This window comes from Musa acuminata, chromosome BXJ2-3 (assembly GCF_036884655.1).
Source record: "Musa acuminata AAA Group cultivar baxijiao chromosome BXJ2-3, Cavendish_Baxijiao_AAA, whole genome shotgun sequence".
NCBI classification, from domain to species: Eukaryota; Viridiplantae; Streptophyta; class Magnoliopsida; order Zingiberales; family Musaceae; genus Musa; species Musa acuminata.
In genome coordinates, this window is record NC_088340.1 from 2,810,092 (window position 1) to 2,826,012 (window position 15,921).

The 15,921-nt window shown below is 37.3% G+C and overlaps 2 protein-coding genes across 4 annotated transcripts; one reads left to right on the forward strand and one right to left on the reverse strand.

Moving 5' to 3' along the window:
• Positions 1–836: 836 nt before the first annotated feature.
• Positions 837–11,137, forward strand: LOC103976947 (uncharacterized). 3 transcript variants are annotated; one of them, XM_065098273.1, is made up of 14 exons: positions 839–1,205; positions 2,128–2,201; positions 2,405–2,488; positions 2,623–2,703; positions 3,524–3,604; positions 5,215–5,307; positions 6,418–6,594; positions 8,178–8,357; positions 8,476–8,543; positions 8,652–8,703; positions 8,890–8,943; positions 9,033–9,125; positions 9,528–9,594; positions 10,677–11,137. In XM_065098273.1, exons 1-14 carry the CDS (start codon positions 1,064–1,066, stop codon positions 10,766–10,768), a joined length of 1,338 nt encoding a protein of 445 aa, XP_064954345.1. In that variant the 5' UTR covers positions 839–1,063; the 3' UTR covers positions 10,769–11,137. The 3 variants fall into 3 exon arrangements, with proteins under 3 accessions (XP_064954347.1, XP_064954345.1, XP_009390586.1); XM_065098275.1 differs by lacking the exon at positions 9,528–9,594 and having other exon boundaries at positions 837–1,205; XM_009392311.3 differs by lacking the exon at positions 6,418–6,594 and having other exon boundaries at positions 841–1,205.
• Positions 11,138–13,122: 1,985 nt separating this feature from the next.
• On the reverse strand, positions 13,123–14,997 carry LOC135606911 (ethylene-responsive transcription factor RAP2-13-like). Its single transcript, XM_065098276.1, has 2 exons — positions 14,901–14,997; positions 13,123–14,718 (listed from the first exon to the last, which is right to left on the reverse strand). The coding sequence occupies exon 2, from the start codon at positions 14,562–14,564 to the stop codon at positions 13,452–13,454; it is 1,113 nt and encodes a 370-aa protein (XP_064954348.1). The 5' UTR covers positions 14,565–14,718; positions 14,901–14,997; the 3' UTR covers positions 13,123–13,451.
• Between the last annotated feature and the right edge of the window lie 924 nt (positions 14,998–15,921).

Sequence of the window (15,921 nt, forward strand, 5' to 3'; positions counted from 1 at the left end):
GGATAAAGCGAATGTCTGAAGAGAATTGGCAATTTTCTATGAAGAAAGACACCTCAAAAGATCATTCAAGGAAGCACATTAACTGCTGCTTCATGCAGCACACACCACAGAGTGAAAGTTGTGAATGTTACTGCCCTCCAAAGGAAATAATAGTTCATTAAAGATTTTATCCTTACTATTAACTTGAAATTTCAGATGTACTATTTTCTTTAATGTAGTTGGCACTCTAATGCTCCTATGATAATAAATGGATAAATAATCATCTAAGCTATCTGATCTAATATAATGATCAAAAACATATATAACTAAATAAATAAATCAATAGAAATTTTAAAAAATATTTTGTCCATTTTAATTTCGTAGTCATTATTGTCTAAATCATTATCATGTTTATATTCTTATAATGAACCAACAATATTAATACAAATAATAAAAAAAAATATATGTACAGTTGACTAATAAACACTAGTCAAACAAATCTATCTAATATTTATATGCAATAAAAGAGTATAATATTTTTTATATTCAAAATAGTCTTACATGCTTAGAGTATCCTACTTCGTACCTCTCTTTTTTGCGCCAACTCACCGAGTCCGTTTGGACGGTCGCTGATTGCACCGATTAATGTGTGGACATACAATGGGCTACATATGAATGAGGAGTATTGGGCTCTCGGCCTAATTATTCGGACAAAGTTGGGCTTGCCAATTCGTCTCGCGTGACGAAACGCATCAAGATTACAAAACTTTTGCTGATTATTTGATGATCACGTTAAGATTTTAAAAACCACAAAATTGATTATAATTTGCTAAAAGTATCGATTTCGGCGGTTCAGCTCGCAATAGAAACATCGAGAGAAGGGGAGGAAGGGAGGATTAATAATAATAAACGGAAAGCGGAAGGGGGAAGGAAACCCTTCCGATACAGTATCCGATCACGAAATATACCTCAGAGCTTTAATCTTATCCTGTCTTCTTCCCATTCTCTTTTGATCCGTCGGTCTGTGCCGCTTCGGATCTCTTCTTCTTCTTCTTCTTCTTCTTCTTCTTCTGGGATCGACGGAATGGAGGGCGTGTTCGGTAAGCTACGCAACCTGGACGCTTACCCCAAGATCAACGAGGACTTCTACAGCAGGACCCTCTCCGGCGGCATCATCACAATCGTCTCCTCCATCGTCATGTTCCTTCTCTTCATCTCCGAACTCCGTATGTTGGATTCCCTTTGCCCTTCCGTTCGTTCCTTTGTTAGGTTCTGTGTGTGCTCGGTGAATTCTGAATGGATTTCTTAATTTGATCGATTTGGATTCTTTCTTGGTTCCAGCTACGGTTTCACCTATTCTTGGCCTCAGATCCTTTGTTTTCAGTTTCTTGGTAACGTCCGAAGAATTAGGTCGGATCATTTGGTTCTTGTTATGCTTGATAGATGATAAATTGTAGGGCAATTGGTTCCTTGTACATTAGTAGTTCGTGTTCGCTTCCGATTAGGGTTGAATTACGACTTACTATCGTTTTGACTTTGAAATTTCCGACCACCGGAGGGGACATTATCCATTAGAATCTTTGTTCTTTCATCCATCTAATCTCCTATCAAAGAAAGAAAGATTTGTACGGCTAGATTATCTATATGGTTTATTGCAAATTCACTTGTAGGAGTTATCCATCTCTATAAACATGATGACTTTAAACCTCATGCACGATTGTATATGTCGATGGGGCTGCAAATTATTCTTTTTATTTAGTACCTTGCATTGGGCCGGGCATTTTTTTTTAAACGAGAAATAGTCTCTCTGACCACGTATTGGACAAATGCAATCTTATATGTTGGGGAAAATAGAAAAAGAAAGACAAATGTCAAAATCGCGGACAACAAGAATCAGATTTAGTACACTGCAAAATCTTCCTTAGTTCAATATGTATTTATAAAGTTTTTTATAGGTCCATAGCCAGTTGTCCCCAGTTTTGATTTTTTTTTTCTTTTTCTCTTTTCTCATCAACTTGTAAGATTGCATTTGTTGTGTATTGCAAATGAAGAATCGTTTCTTATACTTTATACGTTGGAACTTTGCACTTTCTTACTTTCAAAATGCACTAATTATAGCTTGTTTTCTCTTTTCTTTTGTAATTGCAGGATTGTACCTTCATGCTGTTACAGAAACAAAGCTTGTCGTTGATACGTCTAGAGGGGAATCACTTCGGATCAATGTAATATATATATTGCTTCAACTCTTAGCAATACATGAACTACATCATTTATTGTTGAACATTGTCCTTTTTTTGGTCTGCATTTGCCATTACATCATGTATGCCCTTTAAAATTATAAAGGCTTCTTGTGTATCTAATTATATATGAATTTTATCAGTTTTTCGACTTATTGTCACAAATTTTTTGTTTATGATAAGTGCAGTTTGATGTTACTTTTCCTGCCCTTTCATGTTCTATGCTCAGTCTTGATGCCATGGATATAAGTGGAGAAGAGCACCTTGATGTAGTATGTATTACCACTAGACTTGCTTTTATTATATTTATACCTATCTATATTGGTTTCAAAATTATAATTGCTATTGGGCTTCTCATTGCTGATTTTTTGGTAACAAGAATTTTTTTGGATGTCCTTTTAAACAGAGACACGACATAATTAAGAAGAGGCTAGATTCTCATGGAAACGTTATTGAAACTAGACAAGATGGAATTGGTTCACCTAAGGTCAGTATTCTTTTCTTAAGTTGTTAAATATTTCTTTGTTATTTAGTTTCTAGTAAAAGCTATTTCACAGTGAGCATAAACAATTGTTTTAGACAATATGATAAACAAGATCTGTGTTGTGTTTAAGGCCATAATAGTTTACATTTTCGGTGATGTCAATTCGTAAAATAGTCTGGCCTATGCAAATTCTTCATTATGGTTTCCAGATTCTATTGGCCAGATTCTTCATTGTGTATGTTGATTGTCGTTTCCTGTTAATGAATGAGGATAAGCATGCTTAAACTTTCAAGTGTTAATGTGGAGCAAATCTTTAAAATATCAGGGTGCAAACTGTAGGATAAATTTGACTAACTGAACCACTATTATAGAAACAAAATTGAAGTTCAAGTTCATGGTCAAAGTCGGTGTTTATTAGTCCCAAGATGCCAATAGGATGATACGTGAATTTGACTGCTGAACCAACTGATAGGATTCAAAATGAGCACCTATAAAATGTTTTGTTTGGGTTCATGTAGTTTCATAGTGATGATATACCTCTAGCAGATTGCTAGTCAATCTACTTTGTTAGCTTAAGCACTAAATATCCTGAGAAAGATTATTTCTCAAATTGTCTTTGACCGATAACTGGTTTCTATTGCCTGTATTTATTATAAGTTGCCATGGATGACTTCTTCTCATTTTAGAATTTAGAGTAAATTGAAAGCAAATCAAATTTGTTTTGAGCATGTTGCCATGATGCATCACATATTTACTTTCCCTGCTATAAGGTGGTATAATATGAGTTGGTATGCATGAAATGCATTGCCATCATTTGTTACAGATTGAAAAGCCTTTACAAAGACATGGTGGGAGACTTGAACATAATGAGACATATTGTGGTTCTTGCTATGGTGCAGAAGCGGTATGTTTGCTCTTTCTAAGCCTTTGTGACTATACTGAAACGTCTTTGGTCCTTTATGTTTCGCAACTATATTTTCTGCTACAAAATTTTCTTTTCTTTTGATAGATTCACAGAAAGTAATTGCCGCTATTCAGCTTTTTTAGTTGTAGAACAAGTAACTAGATGTTTTTAATACTTGATGAACAATTTTTTGCACATCCATAACCCTCGATCCTACCCAAGGCAGGGCTTACAGGTCCAGTAAAATAAAACATCCAATGAACCTTAAGTAGAAGACAAGTACCTTTAAGTACCTTTTGAATTTAAGTAGAAGAAAATTATGCTAGTGGCTTTAGATGCAATGTAAATGTCTTTGTAGTCCTTAATCAACTAGTTAATCTAGATTTAGTCATCCAATGAGGCAAGCTCTAGTTGGTACATGTGAAGAAGGCCAAATTTCCTATTCTGTTTTATGGACTACCTAATGATATTTATCATAACCTTGAAAGAGACAACAATTGCTTTTTTGGTATTTATCATAGTTCGTCTCTTTTGAAGATGTGGAAAGAAAAGATTGTATATGACCAAAATTCATACATTCACTGCAGAAATCAGCATTGATGAATGGTTTGGTACCTCGTCACTGGGCATAATTAAAAATCAAGCAAATGATGGTCCTTCGCATTTTCCAGAAAATGTTCTTAGGGCCTTATAGAAGCTGTAACACCAGAATATTATGCATAATGTGCTAGGAGATCTGGTAGATCTAGAATATTTACATGCTGCTGCAAAAAAGTGAAAAAGATGGGAGGGTTGAAACAAGCACAAGAGTCTCTGTAATTAGTTCTTTTTTAGGCTTAAAAGTAAATGTTGAGTCACCATTATATAATAAGATGACGGTTATATAACAGCTTCAGTAACTGAATTGTGGTGATTACTTCACAGTGATTTCTTGTTGCACTTCCTGCAGAATAAATCTATGACAATACAAGAAAACTAATGTTCAAGATAACAATATGTGCGCCCTTTTTAAAATAGTTTTACTCTGCTTTGACGACAAGGCTTTTTTGCTTCAAGAAAATTTCTGTATATATAGTTTATTTAGCTGTTGGGACAGTTTGTCTAGGTGTATGTGTTACTTTTAGTTTATAGAAACTAAGAACAGGTTGTTGTTCCTTTGCCTTTGTTTGAAATGTTGGAGTTTCTCTATTAAGTTTGTATCTGGCCTAACATCATTGATAGTTATATTTTTATATGTTTTGCTTCAAGAGATTAATTGAAGATGTAATCATCCATGGTACAGTAACATATATGAGTCATAACTATCCAAAAAATTTGAACTAAAGGTTGAAAGTGTTAGTAGCAACTCTGTTGATTTTGTTTTATTAGTATGGAGAAAAACTGATACTGTTATAATCAGATTATCTCTCTTCAATATATTACTCTACATGCTTAATCTAGCAAGTAACCAATTTTTTATTATACATTAACTTATTTTACAAAATTCATTACATTTTACTTATTTTACAAATTCTACCTCAATTTTAACTTATTATGCATAGTATTTTTGAAATGCAATTGTATAAGGCATTCACAAATGATTGATAAATTTACATCTTCATGTTTCATAGTCTGATGAGGATTGTTGCAACTCATGTGAAGAAGTTCGAGAAGCCTATAGAAAGAAAGGTTGGGGGCTGTCAAACCCTGATTTGGTTGACCAGGTACATATGAATGTGTTCTTGGATATTTTGATTTATTGACTTTGATTTTGAGAAATTTTATATCTCAAGTTCTTAGTTGCTATAAGAATTCTTCAGTTTATGGCAAGCTGAGTTTACTGTGGGAAATGATATAATATATTCTCAGTTTTCTTTCTAAGTTAACTGCATTCGCCACTCTTAAGTTTTTAATCCTTTGTTATGATGTTCCACTCAACCTTTTACTGACTACAGTGTACTCAAACTGTTAATTCTGTTCACTTGAGTTGTTGTTTTTTGGTGGCAAGTTGTTTTTAACATCCAGTTGCACACAGAGTTCCTTAAGTTAGACATTCCTAAACCTATCTTACTGCAGGGTAAAGAAATACTGATGTTACTAACTGAATGTAGCTAGCAAGACACAAAGATTTCACTGGGAAAACTAAACGACTGACTGATATGATGTGTAAAGCTTCTTAAGAATAATTCGATAAGGAACACTGGTTTTGGTTGCAAAACCCATCTTCTAAACAACAAAAATTTTGAAGGCAGTTCTCTTTGATGACTTTGCCTTGATTCTATATTTTGGTCTCTTTAAAAGTTGAGAAGGTAACTATTTCTTGTTTGACAGGAGGCAATAGATATTTAGATTTTATCGGTATCAGTAATATTACCTCAGTATTGTGGACCAAGTAGTAGCAGGACTGCTCCCTTCTGCTGATAGGCATGAACTGGTTCATCTTTCTATTCATAAATATCTACTCAAGTTGTCTTTGCAACATGTTATGGAAGCTTAAATTACCAACCGATTGATACGACCAAATGATATTATTAGGATTAGGACTCACTGTGTAGGTTTGCAAGAGATAATGAACCATGGAATGAAATGAGGAAAATGTTTGGCAAGAATCAAGATAGAGTTTGGAGAAGATGCACAACAACAACAATTACACAATAAGGTCATAAAGTTCCTACTATTTGGGTTGGCTATATGGATTTTTTTTCTGCTATTGAGCTCTTGAGCTATGAAAAAATTATATCTTTAGATAAATTAAGAGTATTTGAATATTTAATTATAGTTTTTAATAAAATATTTTTACGTCTCTCTTTATGTCTCCTTGTCCTACTAATCAGGGTTCGTCATTTCGGATACTAGACTTATCTTGGAGATTTGTCGGTATGGTACATACCGATTTGTACTGGTGTATCAACACATGGTACACTGGAGCATATCGATGGGGACTTTGGCGAGCCATGTCTCGGTGGCGAGTTGGACCTATATGTACTGCCCATACCATATCAACTCGGGCGGTACAACAAACCTTGCTACTAATATTAGTTCTGCATCTTCTAACTACATCATATAGCATATATAGGTATCCTTAACATATGTTCATACCATTTGAACATGTCTCTCTCATCTTATGCTCTGTTGAGACTACAATAAAATATAAATTATTTACGGATAAAAATATTTCTTTTCCTACATTTCCTAGTAATTTCGTACATCCAACTCAATATTCCCATCTTAGCATTCTTAATTTCACAGGATTCAGATCCATAAAGCATCAGATTGGAGAAGAAACATTTTGACTAAAAAGATGGGCATTTCTTATTCCTTGTATATCATCAATAATATGTCTACTGGTATTTGAAGCCTATCTTCATACATAATCTCTCCATTGAAATAATGTTTTCCTGAATGTTTTCAGTCTGTTCCCAGTCAGGTTGACATGGAAATGAAAAGTTTTTCTTGTAACTGTAATTTTGTATTTTAAGTTATTTTATAATTAAGTTTTTAGAATACTTAGTTCTCTGTTCTTCCACTATATTAATCTAAAGTGTAGATATCTTATTATGAAGATGTATTCTTTTTTTTTTGGGTGGTAAAGACAAGACATACTTGAACTTCTTTGGCAGGTTTGCCTATGTAATTATGCAGAGTCTTATAAAACTAAATTTGTAGAAGTGACTATGTTTGTACTTTGCCGATGGGGTTATTATAACATTGGTCCTGCTACTATTTTTTACTTTTCTTCTTCTGCTAAATCACTTCGCTGATGAAATCATATAGGTGATGATGTTAAGACTTAAAGAATTGACTAAAAGAATGCCGATGGGGTTATTATAACATGGCACATTGGTCCTGCTACTATTTTTTACTTTTCTTCTTCTGCTAAATCACTTAGCTGATGAAATCATATAGGTGATGATGCTAAGACTTAAATAATTGACTTAAAGAATTGCCCCAGTTCATCTACCATTATTGTTCAATTGTTGTCAGCTTTTCTGGTTATTGTTTTTCAAATGCCACTAGGTTTCTTTTGGCAGCCATGGACCGTTAGCTGCTACATAAATCCAATTCTATTGTTCCCCACAGTTACCAGAGGTGATTGGCAAAATGTGCTGCTGTAGATTTTCGTTTGAAAACTTAGTATTGACAACAACTCCACCTAAATTCTTAATGTGATGATTGTGCAAAGCTTCAAAGAAGATGATTGACTCCACCATGCTTCTCTTCCGTTGTTCAGATTCTCCTGGAGTACTGTTCCAAACATTAGCAATTGCCAGTTCATCTCATGAAATGACTGGTCTGGAATTGCATTTAGCATCTTAACTAAGCTCATTTTAATTTTGCTAAGAATTGAAAGTTTATCTTGTATGATATGGTACCGAAGTTAATTTATATGAAGCAAGCACTTGTACTGCCTGATTTCATTCAATACAAATAAAAGAATAATACTGATCAGTTATGTACCATATGGTCCATACCACAGTCCTTGCTCTGATTAGTGCAGCGTGCACCATAGTAACTGTTATTTGAAACCTTAATGTAAGAAAATTCTGAGAAAAAGGAACATTTTGCAATTCTGACAACTCATATATTATCGTAGTGCAAACGAGAAGGTTTCCTTGAAAAGATCAAAAATGAAGAGGGTGAAGGATGCAATGTCTATGGTTTCTTGGAAGTCAAAAAGGTGGGTGGAAATTTTCATTTTGCCCCTGGTAAAAGCTTCCAGCAGTCAAATATGCATGTGCATGACCTGCTTCCATTCCAAAAAGAAAGTTTTAATGTAAGCAATTCTGTGTAACTCTAATTTTAATTCTTAAGCTTGTTAGGAGCTTCTTGCTGTTGGTTCTGAACTAATATCTTCATGCTAACATATTTTGCTTCCATCTTTGTAATTCCAGATTAGCCACAAAATTAACAAATTAGCTTTTGGAGAATACTTTCCTGGTGTTGTCAACCCTCTTGATGGGTAACTTCCTTCATTTTTCCAGTCGTGTAATTTTACATGCTATTGTGCAATCTCTTTTTAATTTTTTAAGATGTGATATAACATCTACATGCTTGTTGAAAATATCAGAGTTCAGTGGGTGCAACACACACCAAATGGAATGTACCAATACTTCATCAAGGTTTGTAGTATCATAATGTTTCCTATTTAAGTTCATGAGACTGCACACTCTACATCCTATTTGTCATGATGCTGTTTCACACTACTATGCCTAAATGCTTATGTGTTGTATTTTCTCATTGTAATGCTATAATACTGATGAATATTAGTTTTTACAAATTCTGGATACTAATTTCTTCTTTTGTAGGTTGTCCCTACTGTTTACACTGACATAAATGGCCGTACTATCCAGTCCAACCAGGTAAGTTTGACTGCTTATAGCAAACATTGTATCTGCAGTTTTTTTATATCAAATGATATTTTATGATGTTTCTGCATATTGTTGTGCAGTTTTCGGTGACAGAGCATTTCAAGAGTGATGACACTGGCCGACTACAATCTGTCCCCGGAGTGTTTTTCTTCTATGATCTTTCCCCAATTAAGGTGACACTTCTATGCACATTACTTTATTTGTAAATTCCTGTGTCCTCAGCCATAACCACCTTTACTGCATTTATTCTTTTCCTGTAAGCTTCTCGAACAGCATGATTTATTCTGAGCCATAGTCATCAATTCACAATTTTCATATTTTTATCCAGTTTATACTGTTATATTTGATAACCATTCCATTTTTTGTTTTTAGTTTATCTTTTTGTTCATTATTATAAGAAATGTTTTCTGTTTAATTCTGGTTTAATCCAGATTATGAGAATAACATAATATCTGTCAGCTGTTCTGAGTCTTTTTTTATCCAACAGATGATACTTTTTATAGAGTTTATCCCAACTTGTAAATCAAATGTTGAATATGTATCATGGTGAGATCTTACAAGAATGCGCTTTACAGGTTACCTTCATGGAGGGACATGTATCTTTCTTACACTTCTTGACTAATGTTTGTGCAATTGTTGGAGGTATTACTTCCTATTATTCTTATCATTATTATCTTCTTGGTGAAGTTTTTTCTGCAAACCAGTTAAGTCTAGTCTGATTGGTTAAATGTGGAATTACATAAGTTTTTCATGTACAATTGAGTTTAATGAAGTTCACCTTTTGCTTGTTTATGAGTGAAAATGAATTATGATCAAGGAAATTAGGCAGTCTAGGTATGTTATCTACTAATTTTGTGTTTATAAAACACAACCAAGAAAACATGCACCGTACGAAGTGGAGCTGTTTAATACTTAATGGTGCTTTCTATTGAGGTTACACCTTCACTAAACCTAATACCATGGTTTTACATACTGGCCCATTTTTTTAAAAAAATTATTCCCTCCATTCAAACATTACATAATGTGTACTTGACACTTAAGAAACATGAACTCCTGACCTCTTAACTGTGCACACTGCGGTTTAATAGCCATTGGGGTTTCTCCTTGGAGATAAACACCGGTCCTATTAATTTTAACAAATTATTGGACCAACATGTTACTGATATATCAAGTAGAATTTTGACCTATACCATTCTGTATCACTAAAACATAATTGAAAGTAATGGAATAACAAGTGGTATCAAGTTATGTATTCTGATTATGGTGCTTGATTGGATCAGCAAATGTTGGTAGGGACATACTGGTCCAACCAGTGTTTCAAACGATTCCTAAATAACTATATGTAACAGTCATTTTCGACACCTTTCCAGCTGCTATTACTCTATTTACACCTTCTGTGTTTGCACAAGTCATTTAGGATGGCTATGTATCCAATGTGATACGACGATCTCATGTATGTGCCTTTAGATGTAATATATAATATTTGTTCCTTCAGCTTTTATTTATTTTATTTCTTTGAGGCAATTGCATTGATGAATTGAATTCCATGTGTTCGCTTTATTCTTTATAAACAGTTGAGTGCCCTCTTTACTGCTTGCTGGGCCAAAAAAAAAGATAAGATCTACTTATAAGCTCAGAAAGTTGTATTTTGAATATTATGAATCTTAGACCTTCTCTAGAGATCTTCAACAACTTGAAGTTACATGTGTCTTTTCGGTTTTCAGGTATTTTTACTGTTTCTGGAATATTAGATTCATTTATCTATCATGGTCAAAGAGCAATCAAGAAGAAGATGGAGATTGGCAAATTCAGTTGATTATGTTTCTGGTGTAAACTCCAGTTCTGCTGATTAAAAGTCACAAGGGGAATTTGTTGCAGAGATCCAAGATTGTATACACCCACAGTTCCATCTACAAGTAATTGAGTTGTTTGATGGGTTAAGTTCAGGTACTTCTTTCTTTACCATCCCTCTGCACCCCAAGTGTTTTGGTGCACACAATATCACGCTGTGCTTAAAGATTCTCAACTTTGTGCGTGAACACAAGTCTGTGCTGATGAAAGACCATCTGTGGGCAGTTGAAACCAGCTTTCCTGATAATTGTGATGGAGAACTACAGATGATGTGGAGTTCATAGGAATCACAACTGATTAATTTGACTATAATTGCTAAATCTTTTTCCTGGAATTTTATTTAGCAGCAGATAGTATCAACAAATTGTTTACAAGTGTGGTCCATGACTCTACTTGTGACGCTAGTCTGAACGAGTCACTTAAGCTGAAGACCCTTGATTCTAGTGGGACACCATTAGCTTTTGTATTTGTTTTGATAGTTTAGTGCGGTTGTTCATAAATTCAATAGAAGAATGAAATGGATGCAGGATGTTGGAGGGTTGGCAAGGAAACCGAGTACCTGAGCTAGGTTAAATTGTGTTGTTGCAGATACTTGGATGTGGAAATTGTGCAAATCATCATTCAATCTATTATGGAATTCCCAAAAGCTTGTGCAAGCTTATTCCTGTGACATGGCTTATGAGAGGGAATCTACCATGAGTTAAGAGTGTCTTTGAATCCAGTCTCATTCTTATCCATACTAAACTTGAACTTGGTCATGGTCCCTTAATTATGTTTGAAGTCTTACATGCCGCTGAGCCCTCCATAAGTAAGTATCCTTAGCTGCATGTATAATTAGGGTTAGTGAATGCATCTGCATATAGGTAAGCCCTACATTCCTTCTTGTGAGTATGTGCTTCATATGCTCTTGATGTTTATTCTGATGTGAAAGGAAGAAAGTAAAAAGAGAGACATGGAATCCACAATCTCATCCTGAGTGATAATTGTCATTGTTATTTTTTGAAATGAATATATTCTATCAATATGAAAAGCACCATATACCAAATCCATTGCTTTACTTCTCCACCTTATCTGTTCCACTGTTTAAGTCTGTTCCCCTGTTTTGAAGTATTCACATCTGTGAGTAGACATCATCAATGAGGCATATAGAAGAAAATGATAGGTTAATAGACTTTTGCTGCTTGTTTAGCAGGATGGCTCCTTTTTTTTTTTTTTTTTGTGGATTCCTGCAGGTCCAAACAATTCTTTGAAAAGCAAGGAGGATTCTTTGGATGTGCAAGGAGGGAAGAAAGACCACAGAGATATAGGCTGGGATTGGGTGGGTGGTTTTGGTGGGAACACCTTCCCAGTAAAGAATGAGGTGAGTGGGGAAGACAAGGGGGCCTGGTTGGCTCAAGATGAGCTTGTGGTCCTTTTCATCTGGACAAAGGCAAATGGATTCTAGATGCCTTTTGCACATCTTGCGTTGGATATTGTGTGTGAAGTAGCTATAGTCACAGCAATGCAGTTCAGTAATTAGGCTACAGCCTCAGTGAACACATGTACATTGGCATGGAAAGCTCAGTCCTAAAACCTAACTGAGCACATGAGGATGCAGATTACAGGATCCTTACTGTTTGGGTACTTGTCTTAGCTTGATGAACTTGTGATATGTTGCATTGATCTGGCTATAAGCAGCTTTCCTTAGAATAGTGATGCATGTCTTAATTCAGATGATATCAATATTTGATCCAAATTTTCTGACAGATCATTCTTGACACACAGTCATACCTCATCTTGGGACATGGAGGAGATGCACACTTTTCCACAAGTATTGTGACAAAGCTGTGTAAAAAAAAGCATTGTTTGGTTGATCCAAGTCAGGACTTGCTCTGTTTCCCACATGTTAGGGTATCCTGATTAAGCAAACTTATCTTTAGAACACCAGGGTTAGCCATCAGCCCAAGTTGATCTCGAACACCAGTGACCAAAATTATCAAGTCTGACAAAACTATTAGGTTTATTACTGGTGTCATCTAGTAGAGCATCTATACAATACTTGCACAGATGTCTGAAAATAAAAACTAAATCAGCAGTGACTTGTGCTACCGAGAAAATTATGGCTTGAATGAGATTGATTGCACTACAGGATCATCAATCATCATAGTACTTACTATGTTTGCACTCAAGTGCTTCCCCTTCCCCACCTTTCTTCCTCTCTCTGTCCCTATCTGCCACATTACCAGCAGGCAGGGCTTTTAATTCTGCCCTTACAATACATCTACGAACACTATTTTACATCACATTATATATCACAGAAAAAATCCTTCCCACACAACGTAGAAACCTTGACTCTCATTGTGCCTCTGATTTATCATCTGCATCACATATACAAGCAAGCTAAATTCGCAAAACTACACAAACACCTTCAAGAACTGTTTCAGTCACTGCCAACAAGACAACATTCATACTCCATGGTCATGCCAAAAAAACACACAACCAGCAAACCAGTGAGGGTCATACAGGGGGGAGCTATCAGATACACGAATGACACTTGGGACTGCCAGAGACTGCCTACAGCTGCTAAGCAAATGTCTAAAAACCCCATTTGCAACAGCCACTTGAGACGAACACCAGTAAATAAACTAAAGCTAACCACCACAAGGATGCTAATTGCTGGATGAGAGGATGGAGTCCCAGTCGATCTCCCATGAAGGATACTTCCGCAACACAAAGCTCTCTGTTTCATCCCAAGGCACCTCCGTGAAGTCCAAACGCTGCATCTCGGACACCGGCGGCGACCCCAAGGAGTCTTCACCCTCCGATGAGATCTCTGTCTTGTGGTCTTCTAAGCCCAAGCAACACGGTTCATCCTTCGACATGGCATCCTCTTCGGCCATCGTAGGAGACGAATCGCCGCCGGCAATTGCCGCATTGAACTCTGGATTAGGGGCGTCAGTGGGTAGGAGCGCTGCGCTCTGTTTCGACGAATCGGCCAAGCTGTGGCAAATAGCTTGGAGCTTGGCATCAACAGAAGAGTGGAGGGAGCCACCGGCGGCCCGAAGGTCGGGAAAGTTGAGCCTCGCAAGGACCCCGCGGAGCCTGTAGGCCGCCTGGTCGTATGCCAGGGCCGCCTCCTTGGCGGTGTCGAAGGTCCCAAGCCAAAGTCGAGTCCGGTTCTTGGGTAGCCTGATCTCGGCCACCCACTTCCCCCAGTGGCGCTGCCTCACTCCGCGGTAGAGCTTCGTGGGCTTCGGCAGAGGTGGTGAGGCGGCGTGCTTCATGGGATGGGGCCTCGGCGCGAAAAAGCCAGCAGCTTGACGGTGGTGGCGATTCGGCGGCGATTGCCTTGCCGCAAGGAGTCTCTGGTGCTGCTGCTGGAGTTGGGTCTGAGCTTGGATCTGCTGGATTTGGGCGGGGTTGAGGTGGGTAAGCCCGGCCGAGCCGATGAGCCCCTGATCCTCTAAGTTATGGAAGCTTCGAGGGATCCTGGCGCTCGACGGCGACAGGGAGCACCCATCCACAATGGGGTCTTGATGAAGATGGGAAGCAAAGGTGTGATTTTGATGAGAGTAATGATCAAAGGAGGGATTTTGATAAGCGTAGGATGGGGCGAAGGAAGAGTGGTAGTGGGTGATGATGGAGTTAGAGGAGGGTGGGGGTGGAGAAGAGGAGGTGGAAACACTTGTTATAAAAGGTTCGAGTGCTTTCATGAGCTCCTCATTGAAGGGGTCTGCAGGAAGGACTGACCTGCTACTGTACAAATCTATGGCTGCAGCCATGAATCTAAGCAAAGCAAGTAAGGAAAAGCAGAAATGGACAGAAGACAAGAAGCAAGAACGAGAGGATGCTAAAACCCGACCTGGTTCTCGAGGGTCACTCGAAGAAGCAAAGAGATACAGCGATATACTATCTTTCAGGGAAGAGTAGAAGAACCTGAAGGGTATGAAAAAAGAACCCTTTTGGTTGATCAAGATTAAAAGAAAAGAAGAGATGAAAAGAAAGAAGAAAGGGCTCTGGATCTCTGCTCTGAAACCTCTGGTTTGCGGTCTTTGAGATGACAGAGGATAACAGAGAAGGATCCAGAAGAGGAGGAAGAAGAGATTAGAAATGCAAACCTTTTGCTCTTCGAAGGGGGCTCGCTCAGCCTCACCGAAGGTGGCGGAGAGGGGGTGGAGGAGGGGGAGGGGGAGACTGGGTTTGGCTTCCGGTGAAGGCCGCTCTCTTGGGGAAGAGAAGAGAGGCCGATGGCTGGTTTATATAAGCCTCTCAAGGGACTTTGGCTTTGTTAATCCCGTGATTAGTAGCCTTTTTAACCCCTAATTCGCCGAGAAACAGCCAATGATAAATTGCTACGTTACCGTGGGAGCGGTCGCCCCTTGTGTTAGTTGACCGGCACGTGTGATATTACCATTGGTTGCTAGCTTTCTCACCGCTTCGTCGTCACTCGGCCCACTGTGTAGCGCTCGTCCGTAGACTTATGTCACGATTTTTATCCCGTCTGACATCCGAACTCTCCTCCCCGCTCTTCGTAAACTAAGTCGTGGAGTTAAGTCATGCTGCCAAGATTCTTTTACTAAGGAATCTTGAATAATAAAAAACTATTTTTATATATCTTATTTTGAATCTGACTCAAATATTGGTCATCATTATTGTACGAAAATATAATTACATGTACTTGAGTTGTTTACATTACAAGATTACTTGTAAACAAATTAGTAAAACAAACTTGAGGAAGCAAAACGAGCGGATTATGATATATTATCGTGATAATACGATACTATAAGATTACGTATGATTTGAAGGAGAGACGTATTGGTAAACCTTTATGTCGTGGTCGAGGAGATAGCACGGTTCGGTTCGATCCCGGATGTACAAGGTCGCCCATATGGAGATTCGAAAAGCGGAAGTGCATGTTGGGTTAGATTGAGCTACAAGTCTTGTTGTTTGCTTCTTCGTCGTTTACCCCTACACATAGGTCAAGGTCGGGAGGAAGATTTTTCGACTTGATCCCTCCAAAGCTAAAGTTAGCGTTGAGTAGAATAAGAGTGAGTTGAATGTATGAAAAGTCCTCCTCTTGATTAAGGAGGGCTAGTTTTTATACCTGCGAGGATGAGTTAGTCGTACGAGTCAATTAAC

Bases quoted from the DNA above. Each gene is read 5' to 3' on its own strand.
- LOC103976947 (XM_065098273.1), top strand. From the start codon at position 1,064: ATGGAGGGCGTGTTCGGTAAGCTACGCAACCTGGACGCTTACCCCAAG. The intron at 3,605-5,214 runs GTATGTTTGCTC...CATGTTTCATAG, and splicing joins CTTGCTATGGTGCAGAAGCG to TCTGATGAGGATTGTTGCAA. The intron at 9,595-10,676 runs GTATTACTTCCT...TTCGGTTTTCAG, and splicing joins TGTTTGTGCAATTGTTGGAG to GTATTTTTACTGTTTCTGGA.
- LOC135606911 (XM_065098276.1), bottom strand. From the start codon at position 14,564: ATGGCTGCAGCCATAGATTTGTACAGTAGCAGGTCAGTCCTTCCTGCA.